Source organism: Pagrus pagrus (genome assembly GCF_965226575.1).
Source record: "Pagrus pagrus genome assembly, chromosome: 5".
Lineage (NCBI taxonomy): Eukaryota > Metazoa > Chordata > Actinopteri > Spariformes > Sparidae > Pagrus > Pagrus pagrus.
Window position 1 is genome coordinate 22,780,674 of NC_140189.1, and position 24,406 is coordinate 22,805,079.

Sequence of the window (24,406 nt, forward strand, 5' to 3'; positions counted from 1 at the left end):
TATGTAACAGACTATGCTATACTTCACTACAGAAAGTTTGGAGGGTGTTTCATAAATAACATATTTATGAGCTTGTTGCCTGTTTTTCACCTGTGTTTCCCAGAGTGTCTTCAGCTCACTGTCATACCATAAGAATAACATCCTAAAATCCTATCAAATATGTCTTCCCGCATTTTGAACAATTATATAACAACAAAAATGACAATATCTTACTGAAATCCTGGGAGAATAAAAAGAGGAAGTTGGATTTGTTGCCCTTTGTTTAAAATAAACAGTCAATGGGAAACATGTCTAAAGAGGTACAAATACTTAAACATGACAGTAGGTCTACTCCCTGGTAAAACATACCTGATTACCTTTACTCAAGTACTGTAACTAAGTACAATTATGAGGCACTTGGACGTATCTTTTCTGTCCTATGCCCCTTTTCTTAGTAGTAGTATTTAGTTTGGATCGGTTAATTTCTCAGGTTATGTGGAGAGCCGCCCGCAGTGTTATTTTTGGTTGTTTTAATGATTAATGGTGTCTATATTGGTTCAGAAAATACAATTTGGTTATCGCTGCTGCCCCCACTAGCAGCTGGGCCCCAGACAGTTTTACCTTATTTCCCTTATGAGCAGCCCTGCTGACAGCTACTGTTTCTTGACAGTTCAACATTTTACATTTTCTTCATTTTATTTAAAATAGTTTTAGCTTAAAAAAATGTTATTTTAAACTAAAATACCCACTTGGATAGAAATGAATCAAAATTAGCCTAACCTCAATATAGCTGCGACACTGAAGTAGCAGGCTATCTGTCAGTAATAGCTAATAATAATGTCGGCTACATCACTGAGCCGCAACATTTCCAGGAAAATTGGGCTAACATGTAACCAAAAAAATGTATATTGTAGGCTACTGTTAAAGACACTGAAAACACAATAAAATGAATAAAATCTGCCTCAGAGTGTATAGAAATACTTTATGCTGCTGATGTATTATGTTGAAGAGATATTTAGCCTACTGACGTTAGCATGCTAACCAGCTAGCTACGGCCCTTCCTCTTTCAAAGCTCCAGGGCTAGTGGCGGGAGCACTAGCTGCATGGCTAACTGCTAATAAGCCAAGGGCAGCTACAGTTAGCAGCAGTTAGCGGTTACTTTGCTTTTACCCCTATTTGTTTTGAGTATGCATTGGACAGGTGGCTAATTGTTAGGCTACATATTAAACCTTTAAGCCCGGTTCTGATATTATTTCGAGTAACCTAAACACTTAAAGTTTTGACTTTTTTAAATCCAAAAGTAAATAAATGACAAGTAAAGGCACTTAATGTTGATAATTTCTTACCTGGCTGTGTAGAGAAACGTTTATTCTATACTTTCACTTTTCCTTCTGCTCGTGGCTGCTGCACTTCTAATAAACTCCTACTCATATTTTGATTTACTGGAGATCACATGACGCTGCATACACACCTGCGTGCACGCGCACACTTCACGCACACCTCACACGATGGCCTCCATCACAATGCACACTGGGTTGAATTGGGGTCAATGCCCTCACGTCGCCAAGACGAGCAGGCAGGTGGGTCTCAGGTAAAGCGTGACGTCATGATGGTACTTTTGAACTCCTCGGCAGTAAATCTATAAAGGTGTGTTAGTCTTACTGCTCAGGTAGCCGGCCAGTAATAAGCCTGAACCTTAGACTGGAGTGACAACAGAGCGCCGGAGCCTGCTGGGAGTAAACACGGAGGCCTAACATGCGCCAGGCAGTCTGATCCACCGAGGTCTACCTGAGAGTCAGCCCACCTGTCGGACGAGGACGCCGGTATGTACAACTCACAGTCGGCCAGACACCCGGCTCAGACCCTGTCACTGAACACTCAGTACCTCCCGCCTCCCTATGACTTCACCGGTTATCATCACGTCCCGGGAGTCGGTGACCCGTCGACAAGCCCCTGGAACCCGGTGTACGCTCCCCGGGAGGAGTACCCGTACAGCTTCCCGGGGTCGAGCCCCAGCGCCGGGCAGGTCAGCTTCTCCTCCGCGGAGCTGAGCGGCACGCCCACCGCCTCTGGAGGGGGGTTCACCCCGTACAACTTCATCTCCGGGCAGGACCCCTTCAGCTCCGGCAGGAGGAGGCCACATGAATGCATCAGACCGTCCGTTACAGGTGGGACTTAATATAATCTGTATGATGTAATTATTGGTCTATAATAAATCATCCATGTTAAGAATTATGTATTTAAACACTTGATCAGGCTCAGAAAACTCTTATCTGATGTTGTGCGGACACATATTCTGGTCTATCCTCAGGCTGATCACATATCAGACCTTTTGTCGTGTCAGGAACAGGAAATGTGCCATCTAGATAACACCTACCCTATGATTAAGGATGCTAAAATTAACATTTACTATAAGACAGACTCCTGCAGTCACATGACAAGCCAGCATTTGAGGGTGTAGATATGACACTTACGGTGAAACACATATTCATAGACGGGAACTATTTCAACATGTACACAGAGTAAAGTCAGACTGACTGCGCACACACATTCATCAAGCTTTTCGCCTCACCCCTGCAGCGTGTTGTGAGATGTCAATGCAAAGCTAACAGTGGAGGCCGTGAAGTCTGCAGAAGTGTAGCTCCCCCACCCTCTCTGTCCACTGGGTGGGTGACAAACTGGCTAGATAACACAGGCACTGCAGGAAGTGTGCGGACCGAATCTCCTCTAAAACGTGAAAAGTCAAGACATCACTTGTGTCCGTGTGTGTGTTGGTGTGCCTCGATCGATGCTGTCACACAGTCAAGATTTCCGATCAATAACTGACTCACCTTTTTCCTAAGAGATTATGTGTGTGTGTGAACATGCGTGTCAATGAATAGCTGCCTGTGTAAACACCTATGTAAACACCACTCACAGTGATAAGGGGAGCCACTGATGCAATGCAGTTTGGAGTCTTTACATTAGTAATAATTAGCGTGATTAATCGAGTTGATGAGGCTTTAAGTGGCGCCTGAACTTGAACATGGCACCAAATTAGCCGTCTGTTTGGCCGCGACTCACAAAGCACGTGACACACTGACATCATAATCATTCTTGTTAATTACTGGTAGGAGAACACACCAGTCAAGTGATTCAAACATGTGTCTTTTGTATGACTAAGTCAGGGTTGTTTTGTGTGATTCAGGGGGAAAGACTCGCACGAAGGACAAGTACAGGGTGGTGTACACCGATCAACAGCGCCTGGAGCTGGAGAGGGAGTTCCAGCATAACCGCTACATCACAATGAGGAGGAAGACTGAGCTGTCAGTGGAGCTGGGCCTCTCTGAGAGACAGGTGGGAGGACTGCAAAGCAAGTTAAAGTTCGAGGTAGAGGGGAACGGGGTGGAGATATTGGAGGAAGCACAGGAAGGGTTACGATGCAGGCGAACAGGTGAGAATCGGAGGGACGTGACTGAAAAAGGCGGGCGCGAATGTGAAGGAAGAATCGACCCCAAACTCAGCAGCAGCTTCGGTGCTTAATCAGGATGCATTCAGTTACAGTTTTAAGTGTCTTACACCCACGTTTTGGCTGCACTCCAAGCCCAATACACAGTTACAGCGTGTACACGCATAAAACAGAAGGAAATAGACATGAAGCATGAAAATAAGGTATGTTACACCGCCAGGGTGGTGCTCCTGTCAAGTCACGCCATTATGGTCAACCTGCAGTCTCCATCTGCGGAGGAAGACAAGCTCCAGTAAAAGCCAGTAAATGGAAGCTAGATTTAGTTTAATTAGGTATGTAGCTCTTGATGAACAGCGGCCACTGTGGCCTATCAGTTACAATATCGGTAAATGCACCACCAACTAGAGTTCATACCGGACCAAGTAAAGGCTCATTTATGCCCCTTTTACAAATGAAGATAGACGTGTCAATCTCAGATGATCTAACTGTAACAGCACACATAGATCCATGCGTCCTTCACACTGGCATAGATAATGAGCATGAGTCCACTAAAAGGCAGCTGAGATTCAAGAGTTCCTGACGACAACAACAACAACAACAACAACAAACATGGCGACAGTGGAGGAGGATGTGATAATGTATCTGTGTAGAAAGAGTCAACTGGACTCTTTCCAAACTTCTTCACCGTGTCCTATGGTTGTCTCCCCTCAGTGATTGGCTAGACTGCCATTTATAAGTATTCTTTCTGTAATTTAACTCATACTCAAGTACACATTACACCATGTAATCTACTCAGTTACTTTTAAAATCATTATTGAGTACTGAGTACAATTTGAATTGATATCTTAACCTGTCAAATTCATTTTTGTAGCCAATAAGGCTATCTGATCACAACAAAACAAACCTCTGCAGCAGGCCCAGGTGTGGAGAGGTGACCATGACCACTGAGCAGAACAGAGCAGGAGTTTGGAGTAATTTAGACTGAAGATGTGGAGAAACAGAAACCCCTCTGACTGAATGCTGCTGTTGTTAATGCAAATGCTACTCAGAGTAACTAATACTCTGAGTAGCGTTTGAATAGAATACTTTGTACTTTTACGTAGATATTATTTTAATACTTACGTATGAACTGTGCGTGTACTCGAGTACAGGTTTTCAGTAGTCTTTCCACACTGCGAACACGGATGAAAATTAACATAGAGTAAGGACAGAGGGCTCTGTCCATATCCATATCTGACATTCAGCATAAATGAGCCTTAAGGCTATAGCACCAAAACCCCAGAGTGTAATGGATGTGTGCTATATCACTTATGAAGTCAACTTTTCACTTATAAGATATTTCTTATTGCAAAAGTCACAGTGGACTGGGTCCAGAAAGCAATAATAAATGGATTGCAAGTATTTCAATGGACCTACCAGAAGAGTGCGTCTTTTTCAGGAATGGATGACCAAAGGTTGCTGCAAGTCAAAGAGGGTCATATAGCGGTTGTATTAGGTGAGAAACATATTTCGAAATGGGTGAGTTTGTAGCTTTCGTTTTGTCTGTCTGTGAAACCCACCAGCTTACTTTGGTTGACACCTTTTATTTCCGCTTCTGTTTTATGTGAGTTGAAGACATGTCAGAGCTGAAGTGTGAGAGTCAGGAAAGACTTTGGTTGTATTTATTTCAAGTGATTCACTTCGTTGAGTTACATTATATCAGATTAATTATATAATAAATTATAATATTATTGGAAAACAGGAATCCAGTATTGGTGCATGTAGTTGCTTGGTGCTTTGTTTTTCATCTCGTCATGCTGACATCCACTTGCGCAGAAAGTTCTCCAACAATGCCATTTGGAGAAAGCAGCATTAGAAGAAAGAGCAGAAACGTCTGTAAACCATAATGTTATGCGGCCAAACAAAACGTCTCTCATAAGTGTTAATGGTGAAAGCCTCCCTCTTGTTCTCATGATGTTATAATTGGTATCATATTTTTCTCCGCCTACTCATTCTGCATGTTAAACCCACAGTTGAGTGCAAGTCATTGTGGGAAAGAAGGAAATTGCTAAACTAAAGCAGAAGTAGGCGAGGCATGGTGAGATAAAGTGAACACAGAAAACCCAAATCAAAAGTTCATCATCCGCTGCAGATAACAAACTCGATGGTATATAAGTCAAGATAAACCTGAAAACGTTCAACTACCTAACACGTAATCTTTGATGCTGATACCTCATGTTTCTGTCTGTTTCAGGTGAAGATCTGGTTTCAGAACAGACGTGCCAAAGAGAGGAAGATAAACAGGAAGAAGCTGCAGCATTCCCAGCAGGCCTCTACAACGACTCCCACCCCACCTGTGCTGGGTGGACCCGCCGACCCTCCGATCACCACCAGCCCCAGCAGCAACATCTTGTCTGACACGATATCAGAGGAATACTAGCTGGATTTCACGCAGAAGACTGATACAGTGTGAAACATGTACATAGTGTTTTTTTATAAGTTTACCACAGAATGAATGAAGATGATTCAACATGATGTTATAATGCTGCACCCCCTGCTTTTCACAATGACGAGCACGTCACGACTGACGCACTGATCATCTCACAGGACTTTAATGTGTTAATATGGGTGTTTAACAGCACAAAGATACTGATTAAGGACAGCGAGTCACTTGTCAAGAATTGTTGGTTGAAGCCAAGTTCTTCTTTCTTCGCCGTAAAAAAGATGTTGATATTTGTCTGAGCTGTGGTTGAGAATGCAGATGTCCATGTTTAGTCAAGCATCTGCTACATGGTTGAGAGAAAAGCAATAATACGTTTGTTTTGTAATGTTTTCTATTTTGTTCTAACTGCACGAGGAAATGCATCTAAAAGTTGAGTATAAATACAAATGAAAATGAGTAATCCCACTTCCGCCGAAACATCCAAAAACAGCCAGTGCTTATTTTTGGAGAAATAAGACAATGCTAATTGGTCTGTCCATCACATTTGAATTTACAGGAAATAGAAACCGAGAGAACAGAGCATGTTATGTTTGTCACTACTAAGAGAAGACAAAGAAACATACACAAGATGGAAAAGTTCAACAGCTTTTTAATGTTCACTCTGTTGAATTATTGAAGCAGCATAAATCATGGGAGTAGATCATAAGTATTAACAAATGGGTTTTATAGGCGAATTAGAAGGAGTGAATGCACAGAAATGTTAAAAACAGGAGGTAAAAGCGATGGGATTTTGATATGCAAACATGTCTGTTGGCATGTGTGTGTAAGCAGTTACACAGACGAGAAGACACAAAACACTCAGTAACAACAGTTTTTCCTAATTTTGACTTAAAATGTGTTTTTATTTCCTTTTTTCAGCTACAACGTCGCGATTACAGCAAGGAACCGAGAGCGTGTTAAGAAATGCCTGTGGAATAAGTTGTTCAGACAGTGTTAAGCCACATCCTTAAAACCAGCTGACACATGACTCATTGTGCCATGGTCATTGGACCAGTAAGCCCACAAAACTCAACTTAAAAAAAGGACCAGCCTCTGTAATCTTATGTGACTTATGTACTGTATGTATGAAATGCAAAACTTAACTGTACATGTAAGAACTGTCGGCACGCTTTGAAAGATTGTTCCTGTTTGTAGGTCACAGAAGAGGAAGGAAAAGTGGCAAATGTAGCAATGTAAATTTAGTACGGACCAGAGTCGGCCAAGGATTTCAAAATAAACCACTGAACCAGAGACTTTGTGTTGCAGCGAAAGAAATTTCCAGTCTTCTCTTTCAGCACTGTGCCCATACTTTCACATGTTTTTTAGCAGATGTTTATGTCACTTGTTTATGCTGCTTCGAAAACATGTTTTGTTGCACATTATAGAAAAAGCACGCTCAGTGCGGAAGCTTATTGATCTGGTTTGTATTTCTGTGCATTAGCACTTACCACAGTCACCAGTTGTGGGTTTTTCTGCTTTCACAATCTTCTGAAACATTTCCACAGAACAAATGCTCCTTCATGTACCAATAGTGTAACTGTTTATCCAGCCACAAAATTACTCAGTTTATACATTACTTTAATGAAATTACAATCTAAGATTACCAAAGTTTTGTGTCATAATTGAATTATAAAATGATATAGGCCACAATGCAGGATTTTAATGTCGTAACATTTATCTCCCAACACTGCCCGTCTTTACATTCACACTGCTTCACAGTAAACAACTGTACTGTACTGATTATTTACTAAATAAAACTTTTTCAACAAACTCTACTCTGCACAATTGTTGATGATTCTGTCAAATTTTAAATCACCTGAAGGTCAAACACTGTCGTGGTCAGGATTTAAGAATTGTCACCAAAAACAGCAGACTGTTTTATAGTTGATTACCTTTGGCATGGCAATGTAACATCACATGAACGTGTCACGACAAAGACAAAATCACCTGGTTTTTATGATCAAAAAATAAATGTTTGATTGTAGGTCAAACAAAGCTATGGAGAGCTAAGGTCCAACAGCCTCATCTCTTTTGATTTCCTGTGTTTTTATACTTAACGTATTCAAAGGCTAACAGCTGCAACAATACTGACAATACAAACAATTTGATAACCATACAGTTATTTTATTAAACAACGTAGTACTGTGTGACCGATAAGATGACAAAATGATCCTGGACTGTGTTGTATATAGAGGCAGTTTTATTACACTTGCTCCTGTGTTGTCAATTATTTGCTCAGTAAAGCAGGTCAGTCAGAAGTTCAATTGGGAAGAGGGTTCATTTTAAAAAAGGATCGTAGGCGGTTGTTTAAGGACACTATGAACCATAAACACCAATTTTATGGCTGTGTGGATCAGCTGAATGGCAATCCATGGCTGTCAACCTTTAACCTCAAACTATCAAACCAATCATATTATCTCTGTCTTTGATTAAACCCACAGCAAGGATACAACGATAAAACACATTGTTTGACATTGAGAACACAGAGAAACTCATTGATAGTAAATGGTGCTTTAATATATGTATATGTATATATATATTTCACTTAAAACAGCAATTACAAAGCATTTCAAACAAACAAAACTACAGTCAACTAAATTGCACCAGACTTTTAACAAACCATTATTATTACATTACATTACATAAATAGGTGTTTCAGAGTGATACTGAGCTGAAAAAAAAAAGCCCTGCCTGAGGATGAATACACTGGCTGACCCAGTCCACGGCCTTAACAAAAAGCTGTTTGTAGATGCAACCTGAAAAGTTACGCCTCCAAAATGTTCACTATGTGCTTACACAAGTGGCAACTTAACGCAAGAGGCTTCATTCAACTGCAGTCGAGCGCACCCGTCTTTGGCTAAGCTTCACAAAGATTGTGTCTTTTAGAGGAGGGAGGGAAACAAAGAATCTAGGGAGACGTTCAGATGAGTTAACAGAATGCCTAATTAGACTCTGGTGAATACTATTAACTCATTTAAATCAGTTAAGATGTAAGTTTTATGTGATTAAGTTAGAGAATTATGCTGAGTAGATTCATGATTCAAAGTATGTGTCACATGCTCTGGCAGTAAACCCTTGAATCTTGAATGTGCAGAGGAGTTACTGGTTAGCTTACGTAAATTCTCCTGTATTCGTTGTCATCCTGTCATTGACATATGACGTGTTTTGTATTTTTCCCTCTTCAGCTGCTCATAGATCATTAACGGCTATAAATAACATTTTGATCTACTTGATTTAGATGCATGTTTAATTTAATTACAGACAAATATGCATATTTTTTCAGATGTTGAACTGAGCTGGTTGATAATAGATCATTAACTATTAAAGTCATCATGTTCAAATGACTTTATATTCAGTGCAAAAAATGTGCATAAATATCCACAATGTAATTAGTTTCCCTTTTAGACTTTAAAGTTGGAGCTTGAAATGACTCAAAGTGTATTACTTATACCTTATTAAACTCATTAAAACATCACTGAAGAGTGTCAAGAGTTAAACAGTAAATAATGCTGATATCTGTACCTCAGTTGTGGCTGGTACACTCTGAAGTGGAAGCCACAAAGTCATAGGAAACGCATCAAACTAAATATAGAAAACCTGATGGTGTTTAACGATAAGCACATCTCACATTCAGAATCTGACAAGCTGTTCGGTCCCTTTCCTCTTGAACCGAACAAGTTTAGTAAGCTCTACATGTTGTCGTCCCTCTCAGTTCCCCCTTCCTTCAGTAAAGGAGAAAAAGGAAGACGCTCTTTTAAATGGTGTTCCTCCTTTGGCTGTGAACGCTCTGTTTTTATTAAACGTTTAAAAAAAGAGGAAGTGTGATCAAATTTCAGAAGAGCTGCATATGCTGAAGCTGCAGGCAACTCTGAGAGATAACAAATAGCTGTGAAATTTACTTACTTACTCACACTTTTTTTTAAATCATTGCATTGAAGTGTGTGGACAAATGGTTTGAACTCACTGGGATAAGTAAGTGGTAAGAATCACACCACGCAACCAAAACCCAATGTTGTAAGACTGAGCGCCCATGCGAGAATGTGAGAAAGCAGAAGTGTTTACATCATGGAAACGAATTCATTCTCACTGTGAACTTCCTGAGCGACAAGACATTTGTCTACCAACTTATCTTTGGGCTGGAGACCGAAAGGAAGCCAGCAAGGTTTTAGTGTGAGATTAACTCCCACACACTGCATAATTCAATAAATCAACAAATGCAAGAGCGGTCTCGCTAGTTTATTTGATAAACTCAGACCCTCAACTGATGCATTCACATTGGTTTAATTAAAAAAAAAAAGATTTAGGTCAGGTGCACCTTTATTACTAACACAAAGTAGCCATTTAAGATCAAACGTAAACACAGATGATGGACCAGCATAAACATACTGAGGTCACATTTTCAGAGCACTGTGGAAATGTTCATATCTACCAATCATTTTAGAGTAATAACACTAAAGAACAGCACTTCATAATACAGTCCACAACTTACAGTGTAACTTCCTGGCATTTACTGTGTAATTCTTTGCTTAACTGACTGAGTAATTCTATTTTATGAATAAGTACATATATAAAACTTACAGGTTCCTACTTGTGCTTAAATTTGGGTACAGAGTGACGAGGGAGTAACACACAAATTTTAGAGGAAAGGAGAAAAAAATCATACTGTGAGTATTTTGTAAGTACTGGATACCTACTGGTTACAGAGCCAAACAGCTGACAACAATGACATCCTGCAGTACCCTAAGTAAGGTTTATTATGATGTCATATTTCTCACAGGTAAATATGAAGGTGGATCAAGCTTAAACTTGATAGCTATAGGGGGATTTTCATTCTTTTAAATGTAATACAAGGAAAGTTGAACTAGTTATGAAACAGTCTCAATTTAACACTGATCCTTCTATATGACCTATATAGATTTGATCTATTTTTAAAATATATCTAATAACCGAGTGTTCTTCCTTTGTTAATCCTATACGTGCACAGTACTTTGGGTGTAGCTTGCCTGCCAGAGGCACTTACGACTGTAAAAAATGACATAAGAATATACAAAAAGTTTTTCTCCTTATTGGATTTTATCTATAATAACAGAGAAATAGGTTATATCATAATTAACTTACAGCACCGCAGGATGTCATTGTTGTCAACTGTTTGGCTCTGTAACAAGTTGTTACCCAGAACTTACAAAATACAGTATAATTTCCTCTAAATTTCCAAAGTGTTACTCCCCCGTACTTAAATCTAAATACCAGGAAGAACCTGTAAGTATTGTACATGTAGTTATTCATAAAGTAAATAAAATCATCTTAAAATTCTTTCTGTCATTATTGCAAGTTTACAATGTTTGAACAATGAAATAAAAGCAGATATGCTTATAAATTAGGAACAAGTAAAAATAAGAAGCACAACATGTGGAACAGAAAAAGGGAGACAGTAAAACATTCTGGATACCGAAAAAAATGTTTGTTAAAAAAAAGATAAATACACAAAAAAAATGATTCCATAAAAACGAGCCACACTCTGATGCCCACTAATAATAATAATAATAATAATAATAATAATAATAATAATAATAACATATTATACATACATATTATGATTATGATTATTATTATTATTATTATTATTACAATGTGCTGGTGGCTTACATATATTTTTCATCAAGGTGAAACACCTCCTCCATCTGCCTTCAGTGGTGCAGTCTTTGTAATAACTCTCTGAATCACCTGTCTTTACGGACCATGGCGTACACACAATCATCTCCCGCTGGTTGGGCAGCCTGCCGAGGTCGCCCTGAAAACTTGACCTCGCCGTACTCCACCCCCGTCTCTGCTCTCTGCTGCGCATGCCTCCCCTGCCGCTGCACGATCCTGACATCAGCATATGTCAGCTCCTGTTCATCGTCTTCTTCTGTAAAGTAAAAGGAAGAAGTGGCACATATATATTAAATGACTGGATGTGCTTAGTGACTGTACATTAGATTTTTAAAGGATAGTTTGACATTTTGGGAAGCATTCTTACTGAGAATAAAGTGGTGTCAACCTTCTCATCTAAATCTTGACAAGAAAGCAAGTGTGTTAACCAAAATGTCAAACTAAAGTTTTGTTTGCTACCTTTGCGTTTGTTGTTTTGCCGTTTCTTATGAGCACAAACGATTGCCACGCCGACCACGAGGAGAATTACCAGCACAGCCAGGACGCCTGCCATAACTGTTTCAGTACAAAAAGACACAGTGACACACAGATCTTTAAGGTTCACTTCAAGTTTTTCTTTTTATGAGGACATACAATGATATAAAAATGGAAATGTTTTTAATGAATCCACTGCAGTTGAGTTAGTTTCACTTACTGTACCAGTGGTCAGCCGTGAAGAGGGGGGGCTGAGTTTGACCGGTGGTTGTGTTATTAGTGGAGGGTTTATTTGACACTGTGATGCCAGGCTCCTTACCCTCAGTGGTCGAGGTGTGGGCTGTGGTTGACTCAATACACAGGGTGTTATTGGCTTCAAACACCCACTGTGATATTTGCGTCCCATTGGAGATGCATTCAATGAATATGAAGCCTATAGAAAAGAAACAGATCATCACTGATGCACAGAGTGTCAGAATCAGTGTTGTGATTATGAGGTTATTTTTCATCATGTTCTCACTCACCACAGGTAGATATCATCTCTTCCTTCGAGACTCTACTGACGTGGTTGCTGACTGAGCAGACCAGTTGTCCTGAGACGTTTTGTCTCAGAGTGATGTTGTTACTGTCTTTATTTCCAGAGAGGAGCTGAGCGTCTGTCAGTGTGTGTCCATCCAGAGTCCAGCTGTACTGAGGACTGTCCCCTCCATCAGAGGAGCAGGACACCCTCATCTCTCCCTGGGACAGACACTCAGAGACCAGCAGGACAGAGGACACAGGAGCTGAAGGAAACACACTCACATCACTTTTGATATTAACTCAATCTTGGTCATTCTGTACAGTCTCTGATACAGAACAGACACAGATACAAATATATGAAGAATATAAGAGATATGTAGTTTAGCAATAGAATATGACGTGTGGTTACTTAAAAAAAGAAAGTTATTTACCTTGAATGTTCAGCTGTAGAATCAGAGGCTCTAATTGTCGTCCCGTTAAACCAAAGCTTTTTAAAGTATATTCACCACCATCAGTCCTGCTCAGGTTATTGATCCTAAATGTTCCATCACTGGGAGTAAATGAGGATCTGTTTTTTATTGTATTAGGCACAATCTGATTCGTTCTCCCATCGAGTATTATTGTTTTGTTTTTGAACCATTGGTATCTTCTTAATTCTGAGGTGCTGTCCATCAGCCGGAGGACCACAGTTCCTCCCAAAGCTCCATCACACTGAGTCAGATTAACTCTGCCATCACAGTTGGTTTCCACACCTGGACATTTAAAAGAAAATGTTGAAAACACAAAAACCCAAAATTTGATCATTTCATGTCTACAAACTTAATGACACTGACAATATTTTAGACAAATGCAAACACTGATCTGAGGCAAATAATAGTGGTTAAGTTTTCTCTCTCTCTGATCACGCTATAAAAACAGACTTTTATCACATACACTTTCACAGGTCTGTGACTACAAAACAGTTAAGATTCAGCCAACAGAAGTATTTTTCATTTCTTCATTTAGTTAACTTAGTAAACCCCATCCGTCCATTGGAAAACTCATGCAGTGTTTTTTTTTCACACCTACAGAATTTTGTGTTAAATTACACAGGCAGTGTTGATTCTTCAGTGTTTTCTCGGGGGCGCTCCGGCCAGTGATTATCATTATGTTATATAATGTGTCACCAACAAAAATGTATGAACTCCTAACCTTTTTTGAAAATAATTTCCTGTGTTCACATGAGCAGAATTTTCAAATATAAATAACATTAAAAACCAGAACAGTTAAAACCTAAATAAATAACAACCTTAATGGTGTCACATTGCAAATAACTCACATAATACGACTAGTGACGATCAACACATAAAACATTTTGAGGCAGTGGTGCACAGTATATTGCCCTTATGGGAAGTTTAAGGGGGTTTTGTAGTTGTCATTGCAACATGTGCCAATATAAATAGCAATCAAGGGCCCTTTCTCCAAATGTCTTTGCCTGGTTTGCCTCTCCTGGCGGTGTGCCTCTGCACACGCAAGATATATCAACTTTTCCAGTGATACCAAACTATATTTCAGGCTGTATTTGGGGGAAAAGTAGAAAATCATGCAGGAGATATAGAGAATGAGCCAATTCGAAGTCACTTTTTCTTCCATAAAAACATCTTTAGTCTTAGGCTTAATTAGACTAAAATAACATAACACAATGTCATTGAGAAGAAAGAAGAAGAAAATCAGGGTACAGGATACATTAATTATCTGAACTGTTGGGGATGAAGTGTTTTAATCCTAAAACTATTATTCAATAGATTCATTTGTAGGAGATAATTGCACATGTAGAACTGATTGCCCTAACCCTGCTCTTGGGAAATACAAGATATATCTTTTCAAAAAGCTACTAAACCAGAAAAGCTCAAAGTTTCAAATCTTAATTCATCAATAAACGTGGTAATTTCTAAGAACCAACAGGTCGTTTCCAGCCGGCAGTATTTGAGCTTCATTACACAACACTGAGGAAGATGTCTGTACTGAGCTCATGACGACACTTAAAACTAATAGCAGTGCAAAAAGTTAAACTTGTAAAACACTTTATCACTTTAACACATGGTGTCAAATCCAATATTAACATGTAATTATTGGTGTTCTTAGTTCAGCAGCTCACCATGAGAGACTCTGAGCAGCATCAGCAACAGTCCAATCACAACTTTCATGTCTCCTCAGTGTTCAGCCTCTGTTGATCCAGTCAGCAGCTTCCAGACAAACTTTTCTCCTTCATCCAAAGGCAAACGTGCACATCCTCCACTGAGCGACCTGAAATGTGTCCTGAAAAGTAACGAACCTCGGAGGAGACTGTGTGAAAACTCTGGCCAAACGCAGCGTTGTTGTATTCATCTTTTTATAGGCAGAAAGGAGAAAAGGAAGTGATGTCAGTTTCACTTCCCCTTCAGCCCAGACCAAGAGGGCCACATGGGTGTGATGGACTGAGTGGAAGAGAGGGAAACATTCCTCCTTCGTACCAAAAGAGGATTTGAGACTGACAGCTGCCGTTTCTCAGATGTTCAAAAGAAAACAAAATAAGCATTTCATGCATCAAATTTAAGTTAAATTTGATCTAAATACACAACCTGGGACGTTGTCTTAACCTCGTAAACTTCCTGTGACCCAACCACACTGTAAATTTTAAAAGTTGACTTTACTTTAAAAAAGTCAGGAAATGGGTAACCTCAGAATTATCAAGTGTAGTAGACAAATAAATGTAAGTTGTACGAGCTAAAACGTCTACTTTACTTGGTAATTTTGATGTAATTAGTTTCCTTGATTTTCTTAGCTCACTCTGCCAGATTTTGCAGTGATAGGTCATTATTGTAAGAGCTTGTTGAGCACATGGCAATTATTCACACATTTCAAATTCAGATTTAGACAGTGACATTTTATAAATACTATATATTATATTATCATATATTATATTGATTATTATATTCATTTAAAGTATGTTCTATATTGTACAGAAATGTGTAAAATAAAATTTCTGTATTGGATTTTGCATAATGGGAATAAACAGACATATTTCAGATAACAGTTAAATTAAATATTTAGTGAGGAGTTATAATACAATAGCAGTAGTATATTTATGACATGATGTCAACCCAGAGATAAAGTGGAAGAAGAGATGCCGTTGTTGCCTTTATTGTTCCCGTTAGAATAAAAAGGGTCGTTGCAGTATGTCAGATGTTTCTACACTTTATTCCTTTGACATAAACAACCAGTCTGAGAGCTGTTAGTTTGTCTTTTCTCAGAATCATCAACTATGTGAAAAAGAAAAGGTGACAAAGTGCCGTAAGTTGCCAAAATATGCTATATTCACATCGTGCTGTTGGGCCTCAGAGGTCTGGAGCTTGAGCTATTTCTCTTTAATGTTACTGGAAGCTTAGCTATAAATCCTCATGTCTTCCTCCTCTCTCTCTCTCTGACTGTCCTCTCATTAGAGTCTGTCGCCCTCCACTGGCAGCTCATTAAAGGAAAATGCCCCAAAATATTAAACTGCAGACATTGCACTCGCAGCAATAAACGCTCGATATCAAGCGAGGCAGAGGCATTTTATGAAAGCTTTTTAAGGCAGGAACAGCTGTATGAATAATTCTTACTGATTATTATTTTTCCAAAATTGTTCACTTGTTCTCAACAGACAGTTTTACTCAATACAGAATTACACATAAACAACAGTCGAGTCTGGAAGTTTTATTCAGGTCTCAGCAGTCGATAACGGTACAATTCATGATCAAAATGTCAAACATAAAAGTAGCTTCCTCAGCTGATTGAGGTGTTTTCAAGCGAGCTAATTTAGTCCAGCTATTTATCCCCCAAACTTCAACTTTTCTTGTTGAAGAAAAATATAAAGATTGAAAGAGTCAGAAGGCTCGACTTGTGCAGTAGAACAAGGGTCACAATGTATAACCTTCGTTCCTTGTTGTTTGTACAAAGTTACATTTCAGATGCAGAACTTCTCATTTCAACCATCATAACAGAGTTCTCATGGTCCATCTCTTCAGGGACGTTATGGAAAAGATAAATATTTCTGAGTTTGTATTATTACCTCAATAATACTGTAAATGTTAAAATTCTGAGTTTGAATTTCTTCTCCAAAACTACATAGTGCCCCTTTAAGCAATATTACACAAGAGGGTGCGCTTGCATCATCACGCTCGAGTGTAATATTGTGATTATACAACTGTTACTAACAGTAACTTTAACACTAAAATAAAAGCTATAATTCAAATCTATTTAAATTGTGATTTTACCTTCGTTTACCTGGAAATACACAGGGACAAAACATATCTGCAAAACTCTTATGTAATCAAGACGGCAAGGCAACTTGAGCTCACGTTAAGGTTTTCTTGTGATCATGGGATAAATACCACACATAAAAACCAAGAACTGTCTTGCTTGCTCGTGTAACAAACATATCTACTGAAAGAAAAAACATTTCTATGGACAGATTGAGCTAATATACATCTGTGAGCTTTGCTGGCCTATATACTTTTAGGCTAGTAGCACCAAGTATTACATCTATATCCCTAATAACAGTGCAGAACCAAACAGCACTCATTAAAGCAAGTCGCTGCACCAAATAACTCATTTGATCCAGTTCATTCAATTATATACATAAGTTCGAGAGGTTCTGCAAACGCAGCGGTTGAGTTCAAGTTCTGAAATAGTTTTATTAAAGTATCCTATAAATGTTAACAGCTGCAAGAAACAAACATGGCCAAACAGGAGGTCATAGTCTTTAGGTCCAGTGTGGATTGTGATTTATTTTTAGGTATAAAAATGTACATTAACTCAAGCTATTTCGAAGGTTCTTGGTTTGAAGCTCATGTGTATAATTCCTCATCTTCATGTTCCCAGACTGAATAAGCAGACCGGAGTACTAGCAAGGAAGCTAAGCTACTGTGCACTGTATTGAGCCACATCAGCTGTTTGGGTCAACTTTTACAGTTAGGAGTGAATTTGATAAGAATAAAACCGGAAAAGATTTTCAATTTTTTAACCCTATTTTCATCCATGAAGACACATGGGCAATGTGAGAGGCGGCACTGAGGTGTTGGTTCAGGAAGTTAAAGTTCAGATGAGGAATTCCTCATTTCAACCATCACAACAGCGTTCTCATAGTCCATCTCTTCAGGGACAGCAGAGCCTTCAGCTGTCTTGTATTTCTTCTTCTTGCAAGCAAAATAGATGGCGATCCCACTGAATACAAGAATCACTACAGCTGCTCGCAAACCAAGTATGAGCCAGGAGTTATCTGTCCAGATAGAGACTGTCCAGAGACAACAATCACATGTCAAGTTATCACTGTGACGGGACAGAAGAGTTAGCCGAGTAATAGTTTAAATAGAGTGTGTCTCCTTACCTGCAATTGACTCAGTACACAGGGTGTTATTGGCTTCAAACACCCACTGTGATATGTGCGTCCCATTGGAGATGCAGTCAATGAATATGAAGCCTATAGAAAATAAACAGATGCACAGTGTCAGAATCAGTGTTTTAATTATAAAGTTATTGTTCATCATGTTCTCACTCACCACAGGTAGATATCATCTCTTCCTTTGTGACTCTACTGACTCGATTGCTGACTGAGCAGACCAGTTGTCCTGAGACGTCTTGTCTCAGGATGATGATGGTACTGTCTTTATTTCCAGAGAGGAGCTGAGCGTCTGTCAGTGTGTGTCCATCCAGAGTCCAGCTGTACTGAGGACTGTCCCCTCCCTCAGAGGAGCAGGACACCATCATCTCTCCCTGGGACAGACACTCAGAGATCAGCAGGACAGAGGACACAGGAGCTGAAGGAAACACACTCACATCACTTTTGATATTAACACAATCTTGGTCATTCTGTACAGTTTCTGATACAGAACAGACACAGATACAGATATATGAAGAATATGAGAGATAAGTAGTTTAGTCAAAGCGTTTATGTTGATCAATGTTACTTATTTCCTCAATAAGTTATTTACCTTGAATGGTCAATTGTAGAGTCTGAGGCTCAGAGCTGCGTCCAAATGAATCAAAACTTTTCAGAGTATATTCACCACCATCAGTCCTGCTCAGGTTGTTGATCCTAAATGTTCCATCACTGGGAGTAAACGAGGATCTGGTTTCTAACAGATTAAAGACAATCAAATTCTTTCTCCCATGCAGTATCATTCTTGTTTTGTTTGACCACGTGTATCTAAATATTTCTGAGGCGCTGTCCATCAGCCGGAGGACCACAGTTCCTCCCAAAGCTCCATAACACTGAGCTCCGTCCTGTCTGCCATCACAGTAGGTTTCCACACCTGGAAAATTGGAAAAAAGATGAAAAAGGTCAACAATTTTGATCCTTTGATTTCAACAAAATGAATGACAAGGCACCATTGACAAATATGTCAGCCCGGTAGTCTGGATATAATGTTAGCAGATAACATTCTTGCAAACCACAGCTACGTCCAAGGTTGACATTTGTACCAGACGTGGCATATCAAATTCACATTAAATGCTTATTAGTAGACTTTCACATCAGGAGGTGGAGGGCAAAAAAAACCATCCGCGATAGTGGCAAACAAAACAGGTATTTTAGGGTAAACCATGATGTTTTCCTCACCCTAACCAAGTGGATTTTGTGCCTAAACTGAAGCACAGACGAAAAAATCTTTCACTTTTTCAGAAAAACATAACACAATTACATTTACATTTGCAAAAACACCACGTGGAAGCCATGGCGGCTAACAGAATTTTGTATTCTGCATTGTATCTCCTGAACCAAACATGATAACATAGAAAAGCAGATGTCTACCCCTGCTCAAGGATTACAATGATACTATATACTACATCATATATTGTTCAGATTAACAGTTAAAAGAAGAAAAAAAGGAAACTAGATACTTCAGGTGATATGTCAAAAAATCACTTTATCATAAAAGCATGAAACTTGGTACAGTTATACACTTTGGGGCCCTGAACATTTTCAGATGTGGAGCCATTGCAAAAATGTCGCGTGGCAGCCATGATGGTCATTTTACTTTCCACCATAACTGAATTATGTATTGTATTATATCTCCTGTACCAAACAACCTGACACAGAAATGCAACGTCTACCCCTAATGTTTTGATGCTCAGTGATTATAATGATACCATATACAACATCATACATTGTTCAGATTAACAGTTAATAGTGAATTCAGGCATGTTGTGTGAAGGAAACTAGAGACCATCTGGCTTTTTAAAGAAATTTTTAGGGGAGTACTGATATACATTTAACACATAAACATTATTTGTTGTATAGTCATATATTGCAAAAATGATGTATGGCTTTAACAAAATCCCACAGCACACCTGGACTTGCCTCATGGCACACCAACTGGGAACGACTGCACCATGAAAGGTTTTTTGTCAGTAGCAAAGATCTACGGTATGTCAGCCAATTGAAGAGCAACTTTTTTTAAAGAATATGTCAGTGTTTGGTGGCATTTATATTGGAACATTTTTGATCCCACAGCTACATAAAATGTGTCAAATTAAAAAGTTCAACATCTCACCATGAGAGACTCCCAGCAGCATCAGCAACAGTCCAATAACAGCGTCCATGTCTCCTCAATGTTCAGCCTCTGTTGATCCAGTCAACTGCTCTTAAACTGAGCTGTCTGAAGGGTCTCTGAAAAAGAGGAAGAAGAAAAAGAAGATGACATAATCAGTTTCAGATAAAAAGGCGTGAAAACTACGGCCAACACAGGGTGTTATAAAAAAGGACACTTTGGGGGTGAAAGAGGAAGCTGAGTTAATGTGGTCATTACTTGCAAAATGATCAACTCTAAAAGTCTCAGAAACAACTCATGTAATTGTCCAGTTTAAGCTTCTTATATAAAACTATTCCTCAGTTGCAGCCATTTTGTCTAGTTGTCAGACGAATATAAACAGTCAGTCACGCAGGGTGTTCTTAAGATATTGCAGTTGGAGGTGAAAGAGGAAGCTGAGTTAATGTGGTCAGTACTTGCAAAGTTATGAACACTAAAATTCTCAGAAACAACACGTCAACTGCTTGACAAGCTGATTTCTTCTCATATGAAATATCTTGTTGTGTCCTTTGAGCTTTACACTTAGAGACTTAGACTGAGACAGATTTTATTGTCACTCTGTGAGCAACAAATGAACACTGAACAACATTTCGTTTCAGAGGCTCATCATGTAATTAAAATTAAAGTATATCAAAAATATCTCAGTCTCAGAAACAAATCATGTAATTGTGAAGTTTCAGCTTCTTATATAAAACTATTCCTCAGTTGCAGCCATTTTGTTTAGTCAGTCACTGAGCTTTGCACAACATCAAACCATCTGAAATAGTGAAACAAGATGAATTCAGGTTGAATGCTCAGAAATCATGTGATGTAACATCAGAAAAATGTTTCTATTGTTTTGCTTTACATCCATTTTCACTTTGAGGTCACCCAGCTTTAATTATCATACATATCTTGTAAACCAGAAAGTCCTGTAGACTTATCGGGTCACTACCTCTGTGAAAAACTTTATTATTGAACCTTTTGGTCCAAAGACCATCGTCATGCCGACATAAAGGTATTTCAGGCAGACGGAGGATACATCCATCCCCACCTGAAGTCTGTTGAACACAGTGAAGTCTCAGTATCATCATCAGGGCTCATGTTTTATTTGTCTGTTTCAATACTGGACTACTTCAAACAGTCAAAGCTCACACGACATCCTCAGACATCACAGTGATGTTTCTCTTGTTTTCCACAACACGTTAAAGGAAGCAGAATATTGCAGCCAACCAGTTCCTCATTGAACAGTATGACTGGATGTTAATGTCTTATATGCTTTGAAACATTATCATATGTTAATCTAATTGTTTGAATTTCTTTTCAGTTATATGCTGATGTTTACAACCAGTGTGGAGTCTGAAAACAAAGTGCAGGTAAAACTTTTAAACTTTTTTATTCCTTTAACAAAACCCGTCTACAGTCAGAGGATTATTGCTTTGTCTTCTGTCCGAGTCATATATCAACAAGGTGAAAACAAAGAGGCGTGATGTTATGCCGTATCTCCAGCATTTACTGACTGAACAAAGCAATATTCTGCCATCAAACTAGATTTTGATGACAACTGTTCAACATCTTGGCTGCTCATTCATAAACATGAGTGAATTGTTAAGAAGCCGTCTTAAAACAAGTGTGATTATCAGTAAACTGTGAAGTCAGACTTCATGATAAAAGCTTTGTGACCATGTTGTTTTATGTAATTGTTGGTTTGACTGGTAGTTGTGGTGTCATTCACTACTTAACAAGGAAGTAGTTTTTTCAACTTAACTGATTAATTCAGTTCCTCTTTTACAACAGAAATACACCCAAGGTACAAAAATATACACGCTTACATTGTGCTGTTGGCTCTCAACGGACTGAAGCTGTTTCTCTGTAATGTCCCTGGTTTGAAGTTCATCTGAATAGATCCTCATGCCTTCCTCTCGTTTAACTTGTTAAAGTTTGTGACCCTCTACTGGCAACTCTTCATTAAAGCTAAGACATTAAAACATTGCTGACATCGCATCTACAGCAAAAAACAATTAATGTAGAGAAAGCCAGACTGTTTTATTAAAGCGGTTCATGATCAAAATCTCAACAAAAAGACAGCTGACCTAAAATGATTGACAGGTAATGAAGACAGTACAAACAAGAAAAAACTTACATTGTTACTGTTTGTAAACAAAGCAAAGCAAAACAGATCACAAAAACACAAAAATATTATTTTGATATGAAATTAGTCCGACTGAATGACTTGAATCACATTTTGTGAATATGCCAGTAAATCTCATGGTGTGAAATGACAGTTTGGGCTTTAATAGACAATATTAAAGACATGCTTTGGGTGCAAAATCACCATTTTTACAATATACAGGATAACATAAGACAAGTACCGATACAAAACCAAAACATAAACAAAAAAATCAAAAATATATCAAGTCAATGGCTCCACTCCACTGATCACAGAACTAGGGTCACAACACATAACATTTGTTCTATCAGAGCTTTCACAGTGACGCAAATGCAGAAAACACTCACAGACACTTATCATGGGAAGTTGTCTGTGAACTGCTAAGTGGTGAATTTATTAAGAATAAAAAGCAGAAGAGAATTTCCTCTCTAAACCATATTTGCACATCCTTAAAGACACAGAGCCAACAGCTGAGAGGCGACACTGAGATGTTGAGCCAGAAAGTTAAAGTTCAGATGCAGAACTTCTCATTTCAACCATCACAACAGAGTTCTCATAGTCCATCTCTTCAGGGACGGCAGAGACTTCAGCTTTCTCGTATTTCTTCTTCTTCCAGACGAAATAGACGGCGATCCCGATTAATATCAGAATCACCACAGCTGTTCGCAAACCACATATGAGCAGGGAGTGATCTGTTCAGATAAAGAGACACAAAATCAGGAGTGGATTTTCACTTAAGTACCATGGGTCATCTCTGCTGGAGGAAGCAACACTTTGATTAGTGAGTGGAGATTTTTATGGACATTATGATGTTACTCTCCTTAACCACAGTGGACGCCTCTGTTTCTGTGATCATGGTCAGGGCTGGTGGTGGCTTAACTGGAGTATTTGACAATGTGATGCCAGGCTCCTTACCCTCAGTAGTCAAGGTAGGGGCTGGTCTTGACTCAATACACAGGGTGTTATTGGCCTCAAACACCCACTGTGATATGTGTGTCCCACAGGAGATGCAGTCAATGAATATGAAGCCTATAGAAAATAAACAGACCAATCACTAATGCACTGAGTGTCAGAATCAGTGTTTTAATTATGATTAAAGATTATTGTTCATCATGTTCTCACTCACCACAGGTAGATATCGTCTCTTCCTTCGAGACTCTACTGACGTGGTTGTTGACTGAGCAGACCAGTTGTCCTGAGACGTTTTGTCTCAGAGTGATGTTGTTACTGTCTTTATTTCCAGAGAGGAGCTGAGCGTCTGTCAGTGTGTGTCCATCCAGAGTCCAGCTGTACTGAGGACTGTCCCCTCCCTCAGAGGAGCAGGACACCCTCATCTCTCCCTGGGACAGACACTCAGAGACCAGCAGGACAGAGGACACAGGAGCTGAAGGAAACACACTCACATCACTTTTGATATTAACACAATCTTGGTCATTCTGTACAGTTTCTGACACAGAACAGACACAAATACAGATATATATATATTTTGTTCAGTCAAAGCATTTATGTTGATCAATGTTACTTATTTCCTCAATAAGCAAAAAAAGTTATTTACCTTGAATGTTCAACTGTAGAATCCGATGCTCTTGTCGTCCTCTTGAATCAAAGCTTATCAGAGTATATTCGCCACCATCAGTCCTGCTCAGGTTATTGATCCTAAATGTTCCATCACTGGAAGTAAATGAGGATCTGTTTTCTAACAGATTAGACTGAATCAGAGTCTTTCTCCCAATGAGTATTACTGTTTTGTTTTTGAGCCATTGGTATCTTCTTATTTCTGAGGCGCTGTCCATCAGCCGGAGGACCACAGTTCCTCCCAAAGCTCCATAACACTGAGCTCCATTTATTCTGCCATCACAGTAGGTTTCCACACCTGGACATTTTAAAACAGAAGATGAAATAAAGTTAACAATGTTGATCCTTTAACTTCCAAAAAAGAAATAACATTGAGACACAGTCAAAACTACAGAAACAGTGAGGTTGCTGCAGCTCTCTGGCACAGGCCTGTGACCAGTGGTGGAAAGAAACTAAGTACATTCACTAAAGTACAGTTTTGAGGTACAACATTCATTTTACAGATAAAATAAGTTGTCACTTGTCACACCGCGGTGAGGGGTGTCTTGTCCTGGGTTTATTGT

The 24,406-nt window shown here is 39.0% G+C and overlaps 2 protein-coding genes and 1 long non-coding RNA gene across 4 annotated transcripts; 1 reads left to right on the forward strand and 2 right to left on the reverse strand.

The window, feature by feature from the left end:
* The first annotated feature begins 1,250 nt into the window (after window positions 1–1,250).
* cdx1a (caudal type homeobox 1a) lies at window positions 1,251–7,538 on the forward strand. 2 transcript variants are annotated; one of them, XM_084353840.1, is made up of 4 exons: window positions 1,251–2,147; window positions 3,167–3,315; window positions 5,661–5,884; window positions 6,768–7,538. In XM_084353840.1, exons 1-3 carry the CDS (start codon window positions 1,805–1,807, stop codon window positions 5,844–5,846), a joined length of 678 nt encoding a protein of 225 aa, XP_084209966.1. In that variant the 5' UTR covers window positions 1,251–1,804; the 3' UTR covers window positions 5,847–5,884; window positions 6,768–7,538. The 2 variants fall into 2 exon arrangements, with proteins under 2 accessions (XP_084209966.1, XP_084209965.1); XM_084353839.1 differs by having other exon boundaries at window positions 5,661–7,538.
* Window positions 7,539–11,608: 4,070 nt separating this feature from the next.
* On the reverse strand, window positions 11,609–20,148 carry LOC311256929 (uncharacterized protein; the record flags this gene model as incomplete). Its single annotated transcript, XM_084352341.1, has 6 exons — window positions 20,084–20,148; window positions 18,524–18,844; window positions 12,539–12,796; window positions 12,235–12,447; window positions 12,000–12,095; window positions 11,609–11,796 (listed from the first exon to the last, which is right to left on the reverse strand). The coding sequence occupies exons 1-6, from the start codon at window positions 20,130–20,132 to the stop codon at window positions 11,609–11,611; spliced, it is 1,125 nt and encodes a 374-aa protein (XP_084208467.1). The 5' UTR covers window positions 20,133–20,148.
* A 3,077-nt stretch (window positions 20,149–23,225) lies between these two features.
* Window positions 23,226–23,945, reverse strand: LOC311257164. Its single transcript, XR_014622591.1, has 3 exons — window positions 23,824–23,945; window positions 23,395–23,652; window positions 23,226–23,297 (listed from the first exon to the last, which is right to left on the reverse strand). It is a non-coding gene; the product is annotated as an uncharacterized lncRNA (long non-coding RNA).
* Between the last annotated feature and the right edge of the window lie 461 nt (window positions 23,946–24,406).